The sequence below is a fragment of the Cyprinodon variegatus genome, unplaced genomic scaffold (genome assembly GCF_000732505.1).
Source record: "Cyprinodon variegatus isolate N-32 unplaced genomic scaffold, C_variegatus-1.0 Scaffold803, whole genome shotgun sequence".
In the NCBI taxonomy this organism is placed as follows: Eukaryota; Metazoa; Chordata; class Actinopteri; order Cyprinodontiformes; family Cyprinodontidae; genus Cyprinodon; species Cyprinodon variegatus.
The window spans coordinates 320,227-343,080 of record NW_015151256.1 but is presented as its reverse complement, the minus strand read 5'-3'; the positions used below and the strand labels follow the sequence as shown (position 1 = coordinate 343,080).

Genomic DNA, 22,854 nt, shown 5'->3' with positions numbered 1-22,854 from the left:
TATGTCAGATATGCAACAAAGAAATGTTTACACTTAATAAAAAAAATATTTTACAGGTCTGTGCTTACAGGTCTGCAAAGTTCAGTCAAATGAATACCTGTTCCATTGACATCCCACATCATGAAGGTCCTAGAGAGAGACTTCTGTTGGTTCATCTGAGCTGGAGAACCTGCAGAAAACATGTGAACACATACAAGCTCTGCATTCTGAGCACCGCTGAAACAAACTTGTTTTTTTGTCTGATTATAGATTAGCTGCCTTATTTATCACATCATTCTAAGTGGATGTTGGTTTTCACTAAGATGAGAATCACTTGACAGCAACAGAGGAAGTCCGAGGTTTTTGGATAAGGGCAGATGTGTAACAACAACCTGCTGGAGTGTGAAACCTTTATTCTCATAAAATACGCAATACATGTCAGTCAGCTACCTCTGTTTGATCAGTTTGAAACTGGAAAAGTAAGCAAAGGAGACATAATGTTGGCATAATCTGTTTTTTCAGTCAACATCCTTCCAGTCCTCCCACTCTGGGTCCTCTAAGGTCACAGTTTCTTTTTACCTAACCGAACAGTCCCAATGCATAAAGCCTTATTTGGTGGAATGATCTCAGTTAAATGAAGTTTTTAATAATGAAAACACATTTTGTCCATGGTGACCTCAGCAAAAGAGTCAGCATGTTCTGATTAAACCAAATAAGTGAATAAATGCTACCGGATGAAGATCGAGATGTACATTTCAGCTTCTGCTCATTCCATCCTCGCTTTTGTCACTTAATCCTGGAAATAAACAGATAATAATACAAATCGTAACATTATTATAGTGTTAATACATAGTTTTTCTTTTGCCCAAATATTATTAGTAATAAGAATTAAATTGCCCAATTTAGATAATATTCAGAGAGTGAAAATTATGGCGTTACTTCTGTTCCATTTTTGCTGCAGGCAAAAAACGCGTTTTGTAAATGGAAATAAGAAAATAATGCAATCTTATATCAAATCAAATAAAGTTTTGAGAGCAACTTTGCTATTTTTCTCATATTTTAGTATCAGGCATGAAATCAGATCTAAGGGGGGGAAAAAAGCTAGTTTTCTCAAAAAAACCTTTTTGTAATCAAGCAGTTTTTCAAAGTTTTATTTCTAGATAGTTTTTTTAATGTCGAATGAAAAACGTTCACAGAATATCATCAGCAGTGGAAATTATTTAAATTTGCTCTGATAATTCTGTGGATTAGAGGGAACACTACATTAAAAAATAGCTTGAAGTTGATCTAACAAACTAGTTGAAACTTGTAATTTTGATAATTCAGATAAGTCAACTGGGTCAGAACCGTCCAAACAGTCCAGGTACTGTAGTTACCTCAAGCGCTGCCTCACATTCTGAGGATAGAATAATGATGCTTGAGGGAATGTCAACAATTTCATTATTAATAGACTAATTCTATTCATAAATAATCTCATAAAACTTTCCTGCTGACCACTAACTGTCTTCTAATTAACCTAAAACTTTTTATCTAGTGAATATCGGCTTATTATTGTATTAGAAAACTTCAGGAGCTCTAAAACTGTGTTTCAGAAGCACAGATATTGTTTCCCTCATGCTGTTGTTCATATACTGGGAGGTGTAAATCAACTTCGTCTCATTTCTGTACCAGGAACTCAGACGTTTCTGCATGTGATCACAGAGCCTAAAGCTGTGCACTGCTTTAAACATATTGATTGTCCAAAATTTTTTAAAAGCAAATACCACGTAATAAAACAACAAGAAGAAATTTAATGTTCTGCAAATTAATTTGATTCAGATTATGGAGGATTATAGAAGACAGGACTATGGTTTCCATCACTGCCTTGTTGAATCTGCTCATTCCCAGAGGTTCCCAGTTGTTTATCAAAGGCTAAAAAAGCAGTAGATGTTACTCAGAGTCAAACAGGGTGTAGAAGCAACGTATGTCCTGAGCAAACAGCTGAGCAGCTCAGCTCCACCTTGGCTGGAATATTATAAAAGGACTTGTCCTCCTGATGGGTTCTGTCATAGAGCGAATCCATCGGACCAACATGGGGCCCCAAGGACTCCCGCTAACACTGTGGTTGGTCTACCTGGCGCTGCTGGTTGGCTCCCTGTCTCAAACTGGTAAATGAAACGTTTCACAGCATCACCTTTGATGTAGTTTAAAAAATGTTTATTGTTGTGAATTCAGCAGCTGAAATGATTCAGGTTCCTGATGTAAATGTTTGTCTCTCAGAATGTCCTTCTTTCTGAGGAGCTAATTTTCAGTTAGGTCCTAATTAAAGCCTTTGATAGAAGTAATTTAAAGGTATAATGGAAGAGTTTTGCGAATAAAAAAAAAAAACAATGCACATAAACAACCCTATACCCGCTCCCTAGAGGGAACGTATATGAAACACGTGTGAGACCGCACGCTCGTGCACGCTCGTGCACACTCGTGCACGCTCTGTTTAAAAGTTGCTGTTAGCATCACTTTTACAACCTGATTTTCTGAAGAAGATTTGCAATTTTTCCACTCTGTAAAACGTAAAAATATCACCACAATAATTGACAATTAGGAAGACCAGTTATTTTGATGATCCACCTAAAAAAAAGAACATCCCTCCACTGTACCTTTAAGAGGAAAACTGTTGAAACTGAAGTCTTTTGAAACTGGTTCAAATCCCTCCCAGAATCCCCAGTTTGATTAAACCATTTCATGACCTTCACTAAAATCAAACTAATGCATAAAACATGCATACTGGGGTCAGTTATTCAGTTATTTCTTCTTTCTACCACAGTCTCTACTGTCACTTCTATACAAACACTGGATCTGAACTCAGGTAAAGCTGCAAAATACCAACATTTTCTGATTCTATAGATGTCTGTAATTATTTACTGATTTGTCGAGGTTTTTTTTTCTTCCTAGCCAACGCGTCTCATTTGGACCGAGTCTGCACAGCCTGGGGCCACTATCACTTCAAGACCTTTGATGGAGATTTCTTCCAGCTGGCCTCCACCTGTAACCATGTGCTGGTCTCCCTCTGCAAAGGAAGCTATGAGAGTTTTAACGTGCAGATGAGGCGCAGCCTGGTGGACAACATTCCCACCATCGGCAGCATCACCATGAAGCTGGATGGTTCAGTGGTGGAGCTCTCCAACAGCTCAGTCATTTTTAACGGCCAGCTGTAAGTTCAGCCCACTGACTCCACATATTAAACTACTTATAAATAACAGAATAAATCATTTATTATTTTGTCTCCTAAGATTCTTTTAGTTTGTTTTTTATCCTGATCATAAATCCTTCCTGTTTGCTGCAGGGTGTCTCTGCCATTCGTTGCGTTTGGAGTGACCATCAAAAGGACCACATCAAGCATCTTTGTTGAAGGGAGTCTTGGGATTAAGGCTGTCTGGAACCTGGATGACTCCTTAGACGTATGAAGGACACAAACACACCCTTATAAATCAGATCTTCTAATAATCTGAATCTTTTTACACAAGATAAACATTTTAAAACTCCTCTAAAAATTGTGAGGTGAATTTTGTTCCATTATTGTTGTATGCAAAAACACCTTTAGTAAGCTGGAATAGAAAAATGCAACTTAAAAAGGAAAATTTAAAAAGAGATTGTCAAAAAAAGGTGATGTAATATCTTCTCAGATTTTTTTCATTTACATTTTTTATTCTAATTTATTTTTCATTTTCTGAACAAAAAAAAATACATACTTTTTATACATCTTATTTTATTTTTTTCAGATTGTATTTTTTTCACTTTTATTTTTTTTACAGACTTAACATTATTTTTTCCAGGTCACATTTTAAAAATTATATTTTTCTTTTTAAAATGTTGTTCGCGGGTCACATTCCTTTTACTTCAACCTCAATACAATCTCATGACCTATACTATATTGTTTCTAATGTCTGTTTAGACCAATAGAAATTTATGTTCTCTCCTCACTCCAGAAAAAAGCCCCCAGAATTGAAAAGAATGTGATCTGAAAAGTGCGATTTGAAGAGAAAACTGTTCAAAGAGCTCGATCTGAAAAACTGAAATAAGGAAATAAAAAATGTAAAAATATGAAATCTCTTTTATAAAGTCTGACAAAAATATAAGAATTATAAAAGTTGAAAATATCAGATGTGCAAAAAAATTCGAAAACATTTTTTTTGAAACAGACATAAAAAATATGTATTTGCAAAAGTTACACTCAGAATTTTTTTCAAAATTTTATTCCTAGATGGCATTTCTTTCTAATTAAAAACCGTGTTCTATGTGTGCAACAACAATGGTACAAACTTTACTCCATAAAAATTCATTCCTCCTGAAGACACAGATTTTCCTTATCTGTCTAGATTTTTGCAGATGGATAAAAGCATTTATTTCTTTGCAGCTTTCTTAATTTTTAGTAAGTTTGTTTCCCTTTAAATTGTTCCACGTCCTGCAGGTTGGGGTGGTGGTGCAGTGTTTGGATTGGCCAATGAAATGTGATAATTGAGGTTTTAACCAGCAGTTGTTGCAGGTTGTGTTGGTTCAATCTAACAAGAACATCCTCCAGTCTCAACTCTGCATCTAAACCTATAAATATTTGTCACAATAATGAGATAAACAGGCTTATTAATGCTCTAAGTTTTATTGTCAAGAAGTAGATTACAACAAAGCACCTAAATTTCTGCATTATATGACCAATATTTGCTCTAGAAACTTTTCAAACCAAAAACTAATCTTTGTATCTGTGTAAATATGTTAGGAGGCACATTGCTGTTCTAATGTGAGCTTTACACACATTTCTATAGAAAATATCATGATTAAAATACTGACATGAATTCTAAAGATTTATTTTTTTATGTCTTTTTAGATCGAACTGGATGACAAATATCAGAACCAGACCTGTGGGCTGTGTGGGAACTTTGACAAGATATCCAATGATTTTATGAAAGATGGTACGGCCATTTATGATAATATCACAATGAGAAAAGCTGATTATTCCTCTGCTTTAAGTTCTCCTTTCTGCTGTCAGTGATTTTAAAGGTGTTAAAATACACCTGATGAGAGACAAAGATCAGCTCTGGTCAACATAACCAGTATAAAGCAGCACTAGCTAAATGTTCTTTAGTCAAACTATATTTGAGGGTCTTTTTCTGTAACTGCTCTGTTCGTCTGACTGTGTTGTTTTGTAGGAGCTGTGCTGTCTGTGGTTGACTTTGCTGAAATCTACAAAGTAAACGGGCCCACTGAGACCTGCGTGGAGCCAGACCTCAGCCCAGTCCAGAGCTGTGGGGACCAGGTAAACATTTATAAACCCCAAACTGATAATATCTCAGAATTCTGACTTTTTTCACAGAATTCTGGCTTTAATCTCAGAATTGTTGTTTTAATCATTTTTTGCTCTTCGATTAATGAAATAGCATCACCGGGGACCCACTGAAAAGTTAGAGTTTGGAGAAAAAAGTCAGAATTCTAAGATTAAAGTCAGAATTTTGAGAAAAAAGTCAGAATTCTGACTTTTTTCCCATGTTAAACTCAAATCAAATTTAGAAATCAGTTAACTTTTTTTATTTTTTCAGTGGCCCTAATCCTCTTCTATAGTTTTTTTGTTTGCAACATAACAAAGCAAATTTCCCTCTACATTTATTCAGGGTTTCAAACCTTTTTCTGTCCATCAGGTACTAGACATCCCTCCTAATCTTTACTAGCAAACCTCCCTTATATGTGTTAACCCTCCTTTAAGCTGATGGAGCCTCAGACTAAACTACCTTGTCCTTTTTCCACCAGCTGCTCTGTGAGGAGACCTTCTCCAATGATCCATTCAGCAGCTGCCAGAACCTTCTTGATGTTGAATCATTTACCAAAGCCTGCATGGCCGACATGTGCAACTCAGAAGAAAACACAGACGCCATCCTCTGTAAAACCATCTCAGAGTTCTCCAGACAGTGTGTCCATGCAGGAGGAAGCCCCCAGCCATGGAGGAACCAGACGTTCTGCTGTGAGTTCATGTTTTCCAATTTAAAGACCCTCCTTTTTGCCCTTAAATCAGTTATTTCATGTCAAGATTATTTCCCCCATAAATAGGTAAGCATAATTAAACTGACCTGTTCTCACAGACAAGCCGTGTCCGTTCAACATGGAGTTCATAGAATGTAGCAGCCCGTGTCAGGACTCCTGCTCCAACCCACAGGCCAGTCAGACCTGCGACTCCCACTGTCACGATGGCTGCGGCTGCCCGCCCGGTATTTCCACACTCATTAGGTCACATCAGGGTTCCCAACCAGGGGCTCCAAAATGAACACAGACTGATGGCCCCATAAAACTACATAGAAGTACTTGACTATTTGTTTAGTAGCAAATAGAAACTAAAGTCATTCATCCTTTTTAAAAGATATATTTAGAAAATAGAGTTTATTTTTTAAATGTATTTTTATCTAATAGGAAATTGAATATTTTAAACATGTATCAACTAAATTTAAAAAGTCTGATTTAATTTTTGACCCTCTGTATTTACAGTAAAAGTGTTGCGTAGTTTATCCTTTTTTGGTTTCAGCTGCAATAGCAATGTGCAAAAAAAACTTGTAGTGCAAGAAAAACCACAAAAACAATATAAAACAAATAGCTTTGATGAATAGAAAAAATTGTTTGAAATTTAAAGAAAAAGACGTAATCAAATCAAACAATCAGATATAAAACTCTTTTTTCCCCTAAATGAATGAAATCAAAGTTTCTTGGAACCAGATAGAAAGTAAAAAGATTTTAAAGTAGAATAATTAGATATTAAAATTATTGTAACTGTATGAAAACTTCTTTTGTGTATTTCTTTCTGTCCCTATATTAATATAGAAATCATTAAACATTCAGAAAATAAACATAAAGCAATAAATTGGTCTTGGGGCGTCAACTAAGCAGTCACTTTGTTCACTCATGCATTGGGCCGTCAATCACAATGATTCAGAAAACCACCTCAGGACCCTGCAAAGGGTCCCAACCCCCACTCTGAGGTTGCATGCTGCATATTAAGGAACATGCAGAAGGATTTCTACATATGGGACATGCAAACCATGCAAAATACGGCTCCAAACGAATCCTATGCAACCAGTTTAAAAGATATGCATTCCAGTCTGAGGTCGCTGGAGGTTCAAGATCAAGCATTGACCTCTTTTGTGTTTTCTGCTTGAAAAAAATATTGAATAAAATCCATTTTTCCTATTTAGTCCTTTTATAAAACACAGAATCATATGGTTTTGCCTCGCTATCAAAGTAAAGTTTTTACTCCCAGAAGCAAATAAAATTCCTTTATAAATAGACCAATGAAATAATGTAATGTAATATACACTGTGTAATGTGATGTAATTCCCACTAAAACTCATGGATATAGAATAAATGTTATATTTATAGAACAATGGGAGGAGATAATATTGGCTTCTGCTGTTTGTAAATGTAACTGAAAAGCATCTGTAAATGAAATGAATGTTGTTTGCAGATGCAGTATGTGATTAAATCGTAGTTTATGGCCAGTTTTTATTGGATTGACTTTTTATTGTATTATTGCCTGTTATCTGCTCCATTAAAAATATATGTTTTACATTTATGTGTTTTATTTAGGACCTAAGGAAAGCCAGCTGGCTGTATAGTTCAGCTAATAGGGATCTGAATAACTAATGAACATATCTGTCCTCCCTGCAGGAATGGTGTTTGATGACATCGGTGGCACAGGATGCATCACGGCTGATCAGTGCCCATGTGTGCATGGGAAGCGGATCTATCGCTCAGGAGAGTCCTACTCATTCAACTGCAGATCCTGGTAAGTTGGGATAATGTCTTACTTTATCAGGACCAAATATGGTGGGAAATACAATGATAACAAAACCTAGATTAGCTGTTTATTGTTCTATATATGACTCCATATTTGCTTTGAAACCCAGCTGGGTAGATATCTGCAGATGTCATAGCCTGAATTAAACTCTAATAACAGATGAGAATCGTTTTCTGTTCAATACGTCCTGGAGCTGCTCACCATGTCCTTTATGGGGTGAGCTTTGTTCCATTATTGTTGCAAGAGAAGCATATTTTGTAAACTGAAGTTTAAAAAAAAAATTTTATACTGAAATTTTACACATGAGAAATAAAACTTAAAAAAAAAGTTTGAAAAAAAAAGAGAGTGACATTGCTCTTTTCTCAGCTTTAAAAAAAAGAAAATTTCCAGTTTTACTTTTTCTAATTTTGATGCTTACAAATTCTATTTGTTTACAAAATTTGTGATTTACTGATTTATATTCTAAAAATTTTTCTTTTCCAGTAAAATTTTTCTCACATTATTTTTATATTGCCTATTTTTTATTTTTTTATTTTTTCAGATTGAGTTTTATAAATTGTATTTTTTTTCTTTTCATATTGCTTTTCACGGATCATCTTCTCTTGTTGCTAACGACCAGCAGACCAAAAGAAATCTTAGCTCCTAAGTCCAGAGGAAGGCCCGCCCCAGAGATGAAGAGAATATGATCTGTAAATGCAATTGGAAAATAATAAAGTTTGGAAAAATCTTTCTGAATGAAAGAAATAAAAAGAATAGATTTATTTTTTTGGAGAAATTAAAAATAACATAACAAAATAAATGCATTATCTGCAAAGAAATGTCTGAAAACTCGAACTTGAAATTATATTCTTTTCACACGTCCATTTACAAAACATGTTCTTTGCAACAATAATGGAACAGAATTCATTCTGTAGTCGATTAGGATCCAATAATCTAGTGAACCACAACTAAAGGAATGCTGTTTTAAATGAATGCCTGTCAGGAGAGGTGGAATTAAACTGTGTGTGTTGATAACAGCGTTTGTCAGAGCGGCCACTGGACGTGTGCAGAGGAGAACTGCTCAGGAACCTGTTCGGTGGAGGGAGGAGCTCACATCACCACCTTTGATGGAAAAATCTACACCTTCCATGGAGATTGCTCCTATGTTCTGGCAAAAGTAAAAAGCTTAATGGCTTCTGTATATTTAAATGCTGATGTTTGGATTTGTTTCATAATAAATGCACACTCCCCTACCCTGGTTTAGGTGTGTGGTAACTGTGACTGGTGTTAGCCCTGATGTCTTTGGTTTGAATGTGTGTTGCAGCAGAGTGACGGCTCTTTGTACACCGTGCTAGTGGACCTGGTCAAATGTGGTCTAACAGACAGCAGGACTTGTCTGCGAGCTGTTACTCTGGCTCTGGGCAGCAACGCCGTGGTAAGCCTTACACACCAACACATAAACGCCACAATATTCAAGACTTGTGACCAGGTTACCTTGGTTACATCTGACTTTAAAATAAACCTGGGTTGGACAGTAAGGAATACCTCTAAGATCATCACTGAGAGGTGATAATTACAAGTTCAGAGGAGAGCGGAAGAAATGAGATGTGCAGGAAGGAGCTGAAGAGAAGAAACAATTATATCAAGACTTAGATTTGGGCACACAGGATTAAACAGTACTTTATTCAAAATAGGTAAACATAACATTGGTAGGTGTGAATACTGTGAGTAATAAGAGACAATTGAAGATGTAATGGTACACTGTAAGAAGTATGAAAGGAAAAGGAGGGAAATTGTTCAAAATTTAAAAAAATAAAGAATACACTTTGATTTAATAGAAATCCTTAGAAATAACTGAAGAGATAAGTGTTACGTAATTGTAATTCATTATCTTAGATTAATCAATGTAATTAAGAGGATTTGAATCTTATTTTGGTTTTGTTGGAATTATTTTGTTTATTTTGTTTAGTTTTGTTTATTTTGTTTTGTTCAGTATAAGTAAGTAGTAGTCATTCAGATCCAGACTCCATATCAGTCGGTGGCGGTAATGCACCATTTTGCTGCGTGCCAACCTCAACCCAATAAAACCCCATAAAGAAGAAAATAGGTCACTATGAGGCGCCGTCACATTTGCTCACTCTGGTATTTTCTAACCGATTGACAGCTTTGCTGACCTTTGATTAGCAGTAGCAACCTCTGCATACCTTCTGAGCCCCTTTGCTTCCTTAAGTCGGCAACAAAACTCAAAACAATGACTGATGTTCTCCCAAGTTTTGCTATTTTTTTGTTTCTGTTTTAGACTGAATCTGAGAAATGTAATGCAGAGAGGAGGCCATTTCTCAGCACTAGCATGTCACATAATTATAACGCAGAGTTATTTTTAAGTTGACGTTGGCATCATAACCCAAAGTAAATGTTTTGATTACCCATCAAAATCTATAAAACCATCTAAAATGGCTAAAATCTTCAAAAATATTATATAGTGTTGGACCGATACCGATACCAGTATCGGGCGGGGCCCTAATCCGGCACTGAGTAACAACAAATAGGGCACTGATACCATTTTGAGAGCCAAAAGTTAATTCAATTATTGTCCCCCATTCCAGGTAGGCAATAAAAAGTTCTACTTCACTTTGTATTAGTCTTTTTCCTGGCAATAATTTTACATCCAAGTAGGATGCAGTTCTTCATATATAAACACACACATCAATTTCAAACAGATGGTATCGGTATTGGTCAATACTACACAGCCAGTTATCGGTATCAGAGCCTAAAAATGGCATCAGCACCATTATATGTACTAAAAATAAATAAGCATAATAACCAGAGCCCCCCCTGAGAGGAGCAGATCCATTCACATGAAGGTTTTCTTGCTAAGCTAACTTCATCACAATATTTTTTTGTTAATATGGCATTCTAGATTTGAATTTAAATCCTTCTTTTTTTCAAATGCTAATCATTTAAAATGTTTCTCATCCTACAATACCAGGTCATCAAAATTCAAGCATCTGGACAAGTTTATGTCAACAACATTCTCTCTCAGCTACCATTGTTTACACGTGAGTATATTTTAATATTACTCTCCATTCAACATAACTTGCTGTGTTTTTTCTCATTGACTTTTATTGGTTTCCAGTCATATTTACCTCCTAACCCTGACAATAACCATTAGCAGTGCATGCCTGACCCTAATCTTAACCTACATTTATTCGACACTTTAGTCCTAAACCTTGCCAATAGCAAAAATGGAAGTGAGGACCAGCAAAATGTCCTCACTCTCGTACAAATGGTCCTTGATTTGACAGTGAAATTGTAAAAACGCTCCTTAGCTTGAGCTGCCATTTAGTGTGCAGCAGCATGCTTGCCAAAACTTGCTGACCTGTGGTCAGTTCATAAGATAACTGATGATATGATGGAATGCCAGAGAACGTAGAAACTGAAGAAAGAGTGGTCTTGAAGAAATGAAAGTTGTTGGGTGTGTTGTTTTGATGCTAACTGTTGGCGTGCTGGTCACTGCAGCGGAGATGAGCGCCTTCAGGCCGTCGTCCTTTTATGTGGTATTCAGCACCAAAGTTGGAATCCAAGTGATGGTCCAGCTGTCTCCTGTCATGCAAGTCTTTGTTTCCGCTGATGTGTCACTTAAAGGAGCCACGTCAGGTACATCTCTACATTAAAGAATCGTTTCTGACATCCCAGCTGGGGACTAAGCCTAACTGGATCTTACTGACATCTTCTGCCATCAAATGCTCAGCAGTGTCCAAAAATTCTCCACAGGATTGTGCGGGAACTTCAACAACATAATGAGTGACGACTTCCAGGGGATCAGTGGACTTGTAGAGGGAACCGCTGCAGCATTTGCCAACACCTGGAAAACTAGAATCAGCTGTCCCAACATTGTGCAAAACTTTGGAAATCCTTGCAGCCAGGACATCAACAGAGGTACAGATAATTCCTTGCACACAGTGTGTCCTCTCTCTATACCTGATGCAATAAATGGGTCTTTGACAAATCTCCCCTGTCAAAGAGAGAAATAAGAATGAACACTGGAAAAACAGGCCCATCTTCATCATACTGAATATATTATGGAAGTTGTTGATGGCAGAAGCCCAGTTAATGCCTCCCATCAGGATGTTGTAAGAGCCAAACAGAGCCAGACCAGATGAAGCTACTATGGTAATAAAAAGAAAACATAATGTTCAGGTATAAAATATTGGAGAATTGGAGACTAGATCCCCCCCAAACACCAGATGTCGTTTAGACTTTTTTTTTTTTTTTTGGCTAAATCTGGTCAATCCTTCTTGATTTAATCCAAAAATAGTTTTTGAAAATTGGGCTGCATTTAGTGGGTCTGATTTTCTCCCACATTAGTCCAATAATAGACATTGAAAAGACATTGCATACCCAGTTTTCAAAGTTTTTTTCAACAATCTGAAATTAAAAAATGACGTAGTCCTGTCATTTTTACAAAGTCTTTTCAAACATTTTTTGCTCTGTGGGTAAGTAGAATTGAGCAGGGAGAGGAAAAGTGTGTCCTCCAGCAGCCAAAGTCTATAGCAGCATTAGCTTTCCTCATCACTGAGGATTATATGCTTTGCTCATAGCCCTAGAATCTCAGAAAATTTAGCAGTGTGAGTGGCACCATCCATGAGATACTTGCTACTGGGTAGCATTCAATATTATGCTAACTTAATTTGGGCATTTTTGTGTTTCAGAGACATATGCACAGTACTGGTGCTCCAAACTGACAGATCCTGTGGGAGTGTTTGCTCCTTGCCACTCTGTTGTCAGCCCCAGCTCATACAAAGATGTATGTCTGCAAACTTAAGGAATTGACCACATTTACAACCATTTAACCATCATAGATTCATCCATGTCTGCTATGTGTTTTAACAGAACTGCATGTACGACAGCTGTAACTGCGAGAAAAGTGAAGAGTGCATGTGTGCTGCAGTGTCTTCGTATGTCTACGCCTGCTCAGCAGCAGGAGTCCACATCAGAGGCTGGAGAGAAACCATCTGTGGTGAGGGAAACATCAGATAACATAGAGACACAACAGCCTGCATGGTAGATTAGAGTGTTTCATGAAGTTTTCCTCTTTTTTATTACACAGGAAAATTTAGCCAATCATGTCCAGAGGAGACAGTTTATGATTACAACATGACCTCCTGCGGTCGGACATGCCGCTCCCTCAGCCTGGCAGATTTCTCCTGCCAGGTCAGCTTTGCCTCTGTGGACGGCTGTGGCTGTGCTGAGGGAACCTACATGAACGAAGAGGGAAAGTGTGTGTCCAGTGAAAGCTGTCCCTGCTATGATAAGGACACCTTTATCCCCGCTGGACAGGCTATCATTAAAGACGGAGTAACATGGTAAAATTTTCATTTTAGGTTTATTTAAACTGCATTGACAGATCACCGTTTATCATCAAAGATCAAAGGGAAAATTACAACCAAATCAAAGACATCCCATTAAAAAATATTGGCCCCTGTATTATGTTGCTAACAAATAACATATTTGGTAAATGAAAATTTGAAGAAAATGAGATCCAAAAATGAAACATTGAAACAAGAAAGTTGATTAGGCCAGCTGAAAAAATAAAAAAAAGTTAACTGATTTTTAAATATTATTTCAGTTTAATATGGGAAAAAATCTCAAATTTTCTACTTTTTTTTCTCAGAATTCGGACTTTAATCTCAAAATTCGGACTTTCATCTTAGAATTATGACTTTTTTCCTCATAAGTATGACTTTAAACTCCGAATTGTGGATCTTAATGTAGATGGGCACCATGAAGGAAGAGAGGTGGGAGCACCCAGCTTCACTGACAAAGATGTGAGTTGTTTGGGAGGGCCAGTAAGACACTGGTGGAAAATGTCGGGATTAGCCGACTTTTTACGTGCCCGAGGGATCCCTGGTGAAGCTCTTTCATTAATGGAAGAGCAGAAGGTGATTAAAACGCGAGAGCCAGTCTCTAAAACAAACATGGCTATGGCTTAATGTTAACATGTATGTTAGCTGTCCGAATTCAGTCAAAATTCTGAGAAAAAAGTCTGAATTCTGTCAGAATTCTGAATTTTTTCTCATATTATACTGAAATAAAATTTTTCAATCATGTAACTTTTTTTATTTTTTCAGTGGCCCTAATCCTTTTCCGTATTGAAAAGCTTCTTAATCAAATAGATATTTTGAGAATTAATTAGATGTTAATTTCAGATTTCATGTGCCTCATATCTATTCCACCTGTTCTCACAGTGTCTGCAGACATGGAGCCCTGAGCTGCTCAGGAGGAACCATGCCACCGAGTAGGTTTCCATATCTGAATTTGGGGTTTAAATGAAGGTTATAAAATCCATAATCTCCAGTTTTGACATCTTCTTCACTTATTAAAACCTTCCAGCTTCCACATCATGTGCTGCCCCCATGATTTATTTGGATTGCTCCACTGCTCAGCCTGGGACCAAAGGGGCTGAGTGCCAGAGGAGTTGCAGCACAGCGGACATGCTTTGTGTAAGTAGAGCTAATTCTTTCAGCTCAAAAAGCATTGGATGTAAATCCACCAGCATTTTTTTTTTACCTGACTCTCCTTCACGCTGGCCACCGACAGATCAGCACAGGCTGTACGTCCGGATGCGTGTGCCCAGATGGCCTCTTATCAGATGGAGCAGGAGGATGCATCAATGAGACAAACTGTCCATGTGTTCACAACGGACAGGTCTACCAGCCGGGACAGACTCTGACAGTGGACTGTAACACCTGGTATGTAACAGGCGTCTGTGATTGTGGGGCTTGTTCTTTCTCCTTAAATAAGTTTTAAACGATGCTCCATCACCATTTAGCTGTCATCAAAGACTCTCATCTGCCTCTGACATGATCAGGTCTTTCCTTTGATTTAATTCAGATTTCTGTTTGTCATCACAGTTCATGTAGTGGAAGAAAGTTTACTTGCACCAACAATGTGTGCAATGCAGTTTGTGGGATCTATGGAGATGGTCATTACATCACATTTGATGATAAAAGGTTTGACTTCAATGGAGAATGTGAATACACGCTCCTCCAGGTAAGGAGCCTTCTAAGAACATAAACTGGAGTTTGAGATGTGGAATATTTTAAATTTGCTGGGCTTCACCAGGCAAAGGGGTGCAAACGCCCTGCAAAACAGCAAAGTGTAAACAACCTGCAAATACAAAACAGACATAAATGATGCTAACACAAACAAAACATATGCAAAAAGGACCTAATATGGGTCCAGACCCTAAGTCCAAACATAAACATTATGTTTATGTTTGGATATCTGCGTTGGGTATATCTGCGTTACCTGCAACACCCAAGCACAGCTTTTAGGGTCCGGTTCCCTATAAATTGTTGATTGTCTCCCCCTAGTGGTCTTGTGTACTCTTACATGATACTAGTATGCAGCTTTCTTAAACTGTAGTTGTCTTTGCTACCTGCAGCATTTTTCCTCTGCATGTATTCTGTGGGTTAATGTTAGCATCATTTATGTGTTTGCAATGTGTGTCTCTATTATCTGTGAAAGCAGCATTTTTTTTTGAACATGCTTTCCTTATTTTATTGTCTCATTTTTGTGTTTGCAATATTCTTTGTATTTGCTGCACATTTCTATAAATACATTTTTTTATCATATTTTTTTTAATTTTTTTTTAATTTTTTTTCTTGCAGTAAAGATATCTCCTAACCCAACAGATCCATTAAAACCCTTTTGACTGTATCAGTGAAATATTCTTTGTTTTAGTGAAAAGAATCAAACCCAGAGAGGATGCCCTGTCAGTGGATCTCTTTTTTCTTCTTACTCAGGATTACTGCAGCCCTGGTCAGGGAACTGGTAGCTTCAGTATCATCACAGAGAATGTTCCATGTGGAAGCACAGGAACCACCTGCTCCAAGAACATCAAGATCTTTCTTGGGGTAAACTCACCACACTGATGCCATCTACACCTGTCATCTGGTTCCAGCTGGTGACCAGGAACGGTTTAGAGCAGATGTTTCCAAACTTTTCCCATGCAGTGACCCCCAAACACTGTCAGCCTCCAGCCTGGGATCCACTTTTGCAAAATGACACTCAGTTCAACAAGAAATGTCAAGGAAAACCACATTTTTAATTTCATTCTATTTTTTTATATTACATTTTCTTTTATGTACAAATATTAACAAAAAATAATATTTCTTACTACTTGTCTTTATTTCTTGGGTTAGCAGACTGCATATAGTTTCCCACTAATTAGCACACTGGTGGTGACGAACCTTTTCCTCATATTTTCATTTGAGCTCATATTTTCCATATTGAGCATCACTTTTAATTAAATCTGGGATTTTAATCACTCCTTGAGTCATGAGCTGTACCATCATATCATCTAGCAATCTAACAGGGGCTCTACCAACTAGATCAACTTAGAAATCATCTTGCAGCTTTACAAATTGATAATGTGTCATAAAATTAAATCCAGACTGTCTTTAAGATGTTAAGATATAAAATCAATACCATTACTATCCAAATTTATATACATTTTAAGACAGGTTATATAAGTAAAAACATTATAATAATTGAACTTTATTGATCTCACACAAGAATTTTACCTCTGCATTTAACCCATCCCCTAGGGGAGCAGTGGGGTTAAGGGTCTTGCTCAGAGACCCAGAGTGAAGGCTGTGGGGATCGAACCAGGTTCTTGAGTCCTTCTTGGAGCAAAAGCGCACTGCTCTAACCACTAGGCCAGCAATCCCCTAAAAAGGAGTAAATATTGTAAACCGGGTCAACAGTACAAACTTTGCAATTCATTTAATAACTGAATAAAAGGCTTTTAGAGCTTTTAACAGCCACATCAATTTTGTGGAGTAATGCCATAGTGAAATACGGCTGCAATAATTGATAGATGTAGCCGTATGAATGTAGTGTAAAAAAAATCATAGACTAGATGAGTAATTTTCTCTTAAAATAAGTGCATTTGTTCTTGGATTGAGGAGATAAAAGAGACATTTGCCAATGGAACAAGACAATTTACATTTAAAATAATAAAACACAATTGCTTTTTCTTATTTCAAGTGCATTTTATGTTAAGAGTAAAAATACTAATTCCATTGCCAGATCACCTCATTTACCTACTTAAATTAAGGGTAAATACACTTTAATTTAAGAAATTTTTACTTATTTCTAGATTGTTTTTCCAGTGTGGCATCTGAAAAGATTATTCGAAAAGTGAAAATTGTTTGAAGAAAGTTAAACCAGATGTAAAAACACTGACAATCTCGCTTTAACATCACTTAGAGAGAAAAGTGATTTTACCAATAACTTTTTGATTATTATTTTTTTATTATATTCTACTAAGAAATGCTGGCGGTTCCTCCACTAGATTTCAAGACACAAATGACTGCGGTTTTATTGAATGTTTATCATTGTTTCTAGATCAGAAACACAAAAGTGTTTGTTATTCCTCCATGTTTCTTCCTAAAGTTTTGATGCGTTTCTAATGGAAATCAATACATTGAAACTGGTTGATGGGTTTCTGTCTCCCATTGTTCCCACATTCCTCCCCCAAATTTTAAATAATATAGAAACGTAAGAATAGGAAATAAAATTAAGGCACCATTTATAGTGATTGCAGAATGTTTAACATATTTTGTTGTTTTTTTTGTGTGTTTTTTATCCTTATGTTTAAAGGATAATGAATACCACCTTAAAGATGAAAGTTTCCACGTGGTCAAAGGAAACATCAAAGTTCTCCCTGCTTCAGTTCGGAAAATGGGCCTTTACCTGGTGGTGACCATCCAATCAGGACTTGTTGTCACGTGGGACAAGAAAACCAGCCTTTTCATTTCCCTCAGCCCAAAGTTCCAGGTAAGAACTAGAGTCTGTATGTTGAGATGTTTATTTTTCGGTCGTCACTTTAGATTTGTTACGTGTGGATATTTATAATTATCCTTTCTTTGGATTTTTTTCTCTTTTAACTAAGTTTTAAAATTTTACTGGCCTCTTTTCGTTTAATTCCTTCCCTCTAGGGTCAAGTCTGTGGTCTTTGTGGGAACTACGACGGCAACAGTAAAAATGATTTCAAAACACGTTCTCAAGAGACAGTGACGGATGTTTTAGAGTTTGGAAACAGCTGGAAAGTGTCTTCTAGCTGCTCCAATGCGCAGCTTCCCAGTGACCCCTGTGCTTCCAACCGGTACCGAGCAGCCTGGTCCCAGAAACAGTGCAGCATCATAACCAGTGGCCAGTTTAAGAAGTGTCATTCCAAGGTAACACTGAAATGGATCCATGTGGACATGAGTTAAACCCAGTGATGCTACAGATTAAATGTTTTTTCTTCATCTTCATCAATAAATGCATGATCAGCCGTGTCTAGATTATTCCAAAAAACTTTAAAAAACAATCCACTGGACTTTGTTTCCAAGTTTGAAGATGTTTCACTTTCAAAATAGTGTTGAGTTCGAGGCTTTATAGAGTGCACCAACAAAGCCTTGTTGTGGCTTAGAAAACATGCTAATTTAACCAGAAGAATGGGAATGGAGGTCGTCTGGGTTCTTTGTTAAAGGAGAATTCCGGTTTTTAACACTTTTAGCCCATTTTCTGTAGTGTCCAGGATGAAATCGAATGATCGACACCAAAATTTTGACAATTGGTCCTGTCTCTGCTTTTTGGCTCATTTAGAATCCACCCCCTGGCTGCTTCAGAATGGCTTCCATTGTGCATGTCCGATAATGTCCTTAAAACAACCTTAAACGTTCTTTTTTTAAAATATGCTACTCACCGGGTTGTCAGCGCTGTTCAATGACGTTCCAAAAAAAGTTTCGTAAAGAAAAAACGTTCCTGTAGTGTTTTATTTAGCATTTTGTAAATCCCATTGAGTTCTGTTGGAATAGTCAATATTCCCCTGCCACCGGAAACGGAAATGGGGCCTGTTTACACAGTTGTAGTCTTTTCGCTTCACTCTGTGTACTCCGACGTCGAGAATCAAGAATCCACCTTTCGTATTCCATTTTCAGAGTTTTTTAAAGTGTTTAACAGAGACGTTAGCACCTCGACGTCGGAGTACACAGAGTGAAGCGAAAAGACTACAACTGTGTAAACAGGCCCCATTTCCGTTTCCGGTGGCAGGGGAATATTGACTATTCCAACAGAACTCAATGGGATTTACAAAATGCTAAATAAAACACTACAGGAACGTTTTTTCTTTACGAAACTTTTTTTGGAACGTCATTGAACAGCGCTGACGACCCGGTGAGTAGCATATTTTAAAAAAAGAACGTTTAAGGTTGTTTTAAGGACATTATGGGACATGCACTATGGAAGCCATTCTGAAGCAGCCAGGGGGTGGATTCTAAATGAGCCAAAAAGCAGAGACAGGACCAATTGTCAAAATTTTGGTGTCGATCATTCGATTTCATCCTGGACACTACAGAAAATGGGCTAAAAGTGTTAAAAACCGGAATTCTCCTTTAACCTGCAATACTGTCTATGTCTCTGAAATGGGGGTAACAAAGTCCAGCAGATTGTTATTTTTAACTTTTTTGGAATGACTATGACCTGGATGACTGAGAATCTTCACCAGCGTGTGTAAATTATATGATACGGATTAGAATGAGACTGACTGCAATTCTCAAATGAACTTTATGTTTAAGGTTGATCCCGGCCCGTACTACGATTCCTGTGTGAGAGACTCTTGTGCTTGTGACACTGGGGGTGACTGTGAGTGTTTCTGCACCGCTGTGGCCGCCTACGCCAAAGCTTGTAATGCAGCTGGGGCCTGCATCAGATGGAGAACGCCCAAGATGTGCCGTAAGTTTGGCCATCAACGCTGCTGCAACGCTGCACTGACACTTCTGGAGGCAAAACCAAAAACAACATTTTTTAAATTACTATTAGATTAGTTTAATTTTTTCAAATCACATATTTGATAGTCAATTTGAAATACTTTAACCTACACAATAAATCTTGTAAAGTCGATCAAATACATATTTCAATCTAACTGCATGTTATTATTCTTGTAGCTATTTTCTGTGACTACTATAACTCCGATGGTGGCTGTGAATGGCATTACAAGCCCTGTGGAGCAGACTGCATGAAGACATGTAGGAATCCGTCCGGAGACTGTTCCAAGCTCATCAACAATATGGAAGGTAAACATTTATTCAGCATTTAACCTTTTCATAACATGAGGACCCAAATTTGGGTCCTCAGCACTCGCCCCAAGATGGTTTTTAGACCTGTAACATATTCTCTGGGGTCTTGCCTTTATTTTGATACCAAAACAATTAAAATAAACTCTGTAGTTCTTGAGATATATTCAATTCATTTTGGGCATGTTATTTTCAAGCATATTTCTCGAAAACAAGCAACAGAACTAATTTACTTTCTTAAATCGTATTGTTACGTGTTTTAAATAGTCATTTATACTGTATTTTTCTTTCATCAACATTTACTCTTTCATAGTAAATGTTAATTAATTTTCCATAATAACTGATTTTCTCTATAGACCTACACTTATTATGCATTTTTCTGAATTTAATACATTCAAATTATTATTAAATTCAAATTTAATAAATTCAGGGTTTTTTTTCTGTTGTTGACAGATTTGCTTAACCTGCGTCCTTAGTTTAGCTTCAACGGGCGCAACTGTATTAATTATGTACTGCACTACATTTTAAAGTTGATGACAATAAAATTCTAAATATGAATTGTTTGGAACGTTTACAAGAGAAAGCCTTATCTCTAAAAGGATATGGCATAGTAACTGAGTCTTGCACAAAGTATAGTATTGAAATCAAAACACTTTTAGATCCGTGTTTTTGGCATTCATGACACAAAAGAAGAAATATCTACTGAGACAAAAGAAGAAATATTTACTGAAAACCAAACCAAGCATGTCAGGCATGAAATCCATTAACTTTTTGCATAAATACAAACACACTCTATAGTCAACTCTATCAGCCATTTCTCTCACAGTTAAAGCTTTATTTAGAGATGAAAGAAATATAAAACACTGGCTAAAAGCTGGGGACACGCACGTGTAATCTGTTTAGAATTCAATGCCATTTCTTCAGTTTGCGAATGTCTTATTAGGGTTGAAACAATTAATCAGATTCATCGTGATTAATTGAGTATTGAAATAATCGTCAACTGATTTAGTAATCGTTTAATTGTTAAGTGGAGAATATAGAGACTCTAAAACATGTCTTTAGCTGACTCAGCGACTCACTTAGAGCAGTAATTATACCACAATTGTGGAAAATAAATTAAAATTTTGCATTTTGGATAGAAAACATTTTCGTCTGTCAATATGCTCCGTCCAGAACTCCACAAGTGGATAATTTTGAGTTTCACCCGGTTTAATTTTGTAAAAAATCTTCTTTAACGCACATTTTGCTATCTGATTATTAATCAAGAGATGAATCGATTTGCAAAACAATTTCAGTTTCAAAAACCAGTTTCAGCTCTCATGGTTATCTGGCATGAGCCTTAGTGCTGACCTCTGCCTTCAGTAAGAAGAAAACAAGTAAAAGTTCAGTTCCCCCTTAGAGTTCCTTTAGAGGATGTTGTTTTTACTGTGGGATCGATTCTGGGACAAAAAAAGCTGTGAGGTAAGAATTAGTAGCCTGGAGACAAAAGGAAATGAGTCAAAATCAGTTAAATCCAAGATGAGTCACTGACTGGCATTTAGCAAAAGAATTAATGACAAATTACTTTACTACTTGACTGTTAAGCTTTGAATGATCTAATGCCACTGGGATGATATTTAGTGAAACAGAGTCTCTAACATTGGGTGATGCATAGAAACATCATTAGGAGAACATCAACTCCTTACTTTTCTATCCATCTCCATTAAATAACATGTTATTTTTGTATTACATAGGCTGTTATCCAAAGTGTCCTCAAAGCAAGCCATTCTTTGATGAAGACACCATGAAGTGTGTTGCCTGGGACCAGTGTGGATGCTTTGATGACAAGGGGACCCATTATTGCCTAGGAGAGCAGGTCCCATCCAAACCCTGCTACACATGGTACGTCTCTTATCAAAATCATTATCCTATTCTCTTAAAACCTTAACTGCTGCATCAAAACAGAGCTACTAGCTTTTATGAAATGTGTGCTTTCTAAAACATTTGCATTTCCAAATCATATTAATCTTTATGACATGGTTTGTGTTTGTCATTTCAAGTACCGGTACTTTTTTTTTTAAAAGATTGATAGTTTACCCCAATTAGTGGGTAGGATTATAACTACATATGCTTTATAAAGACTGTTCTTTCCGGAATAGCTCATTTTAATATTTAACTCAGTTTTACTGTGTTACCCACGAATAGTTTGAAGATTAAAATCTGAGGAAAATGTATGTTTCATTGTATTGTTTGATGATAACTATACAATTAACATAAATGTTCTAATTGTTAAAGCTCCTGTACATTATCTGGGATAATATGCGACTACAGCCTTAATTGTGAGTATAAATCATAACTGATAGGTTTCAGCTTGCCAAGAAAATGTTTACAATGTAAAAGTTTTTTTTTATTTGAGTGGATAACACTATTTCTTTACCCTACAGCTTGTACATGTACAGTTAATGGAAAAATTTACAACTATGGTGATATCATCTACAATACCATAGATGGTCTGGGAAATTGCATTACAGCTGAGTGTGCAGCCAATGGAACAATATCAAGAAGCATGTACCAATGCACCAATACAACAACGGCTATGCCTTCCACATCTCCATTTACATTTAGCACAGCTCAGACCCCCACACCAGGTATAAGACCAAGCTATAGAGTTGTAAAAGTTGGCAATGTGTTATTATTTGTTTTCTTAAGTATGCCTGTATGTTTTTAAGCTGCATCAAGTACAAAAGGAGCTACAACACAACCAGGGGAAACAACTGAACAAACAACATATGCTACTACAACAGTAACTGAAACCAAAACTACAGGAAACCAAACCCAAAGATCCACAACTGCGTATGTAGAAATAACCTTTCCTGGAAAAACAACAGTGGAGATTGGAACAACAAAACCCTCAGAGGTTGGCACAACAGGCCCAGTGACTGGCTCTGTAACAGAAATTTTAGAGACCACAACTATAGTACC

General features: G+C 36.8%; 2 protein-coding genes across 2 annotated transcripts in view; both read left to right on the top strand.

Annotated features, from left to right (window-relative positions):
* The first annotated feature begins 2,026 nt into the window (after nt 1–2,026).
* LOC107098715 (mucin-5AC-like) lies at nt 2,027–22,228 on the top strand. Its single transcript, XM_015396532.1, has 28 exons — nt 2,027–2,126; nt 2,783–2,824; nt 2,911–3,169; nt 3,302–3,416; nt 4,838–4,922; nt 5,160–5,266; nt 5,755–5,965; nt 6,084–6,209; nt 7,657–7,774; nt 8,804–8,942; nt 9,090–9,200; nt 10,755–10,824; nt 11,285–11,422; nt 11,540–11,704; nt 12,478–12,572; nt 12,659–12,785; nt 12,876–13,131; nt 14,014–14,063; nt 14,159–14,268; nt 14,366–14,517; nt 14,680–14,818; nt 15,574–15,684; nt 17,435–17,611; nt 17,773–18,012; nt 19,396–19,552; nt 19,765–19,893; nt 21,627–21,774; nt 22,168–22,228. The coding sequence occupies exons 1-28, from the start codon at nt 2,051–2,053 to the stop codon at nt 22,226–22,228; spliced, it is 3,714 nt and encodes a 1,237-aa protein (XP_015252018.1). The 5' UTR covers nt 2,027–2,050.
* A 110-nt stretch (nt 22,229–22,338) lies between these two features.
* Nucleotides 22,339–22,854, top strand: part of LOC107098716 (intestinal mucin-like protein) — a 16,452-nt gene continuing 15,936 nt past the window's right edge. The window contains exons 1-2 of the mRNA XM_015396534.1: nt 22,339–22,520; nt 22,602–22,828. Coding sequence (XP_015252020.1) covers nt 22,439–22,520; nt 22,602–22,828 — 309 coding nt within the window. The 5' untranslated portion in view covers nt 22,339–22,438. The remainder of the gene's footprint in view (nt 22,521–22,601; nt 22,829–22,854) is intronic.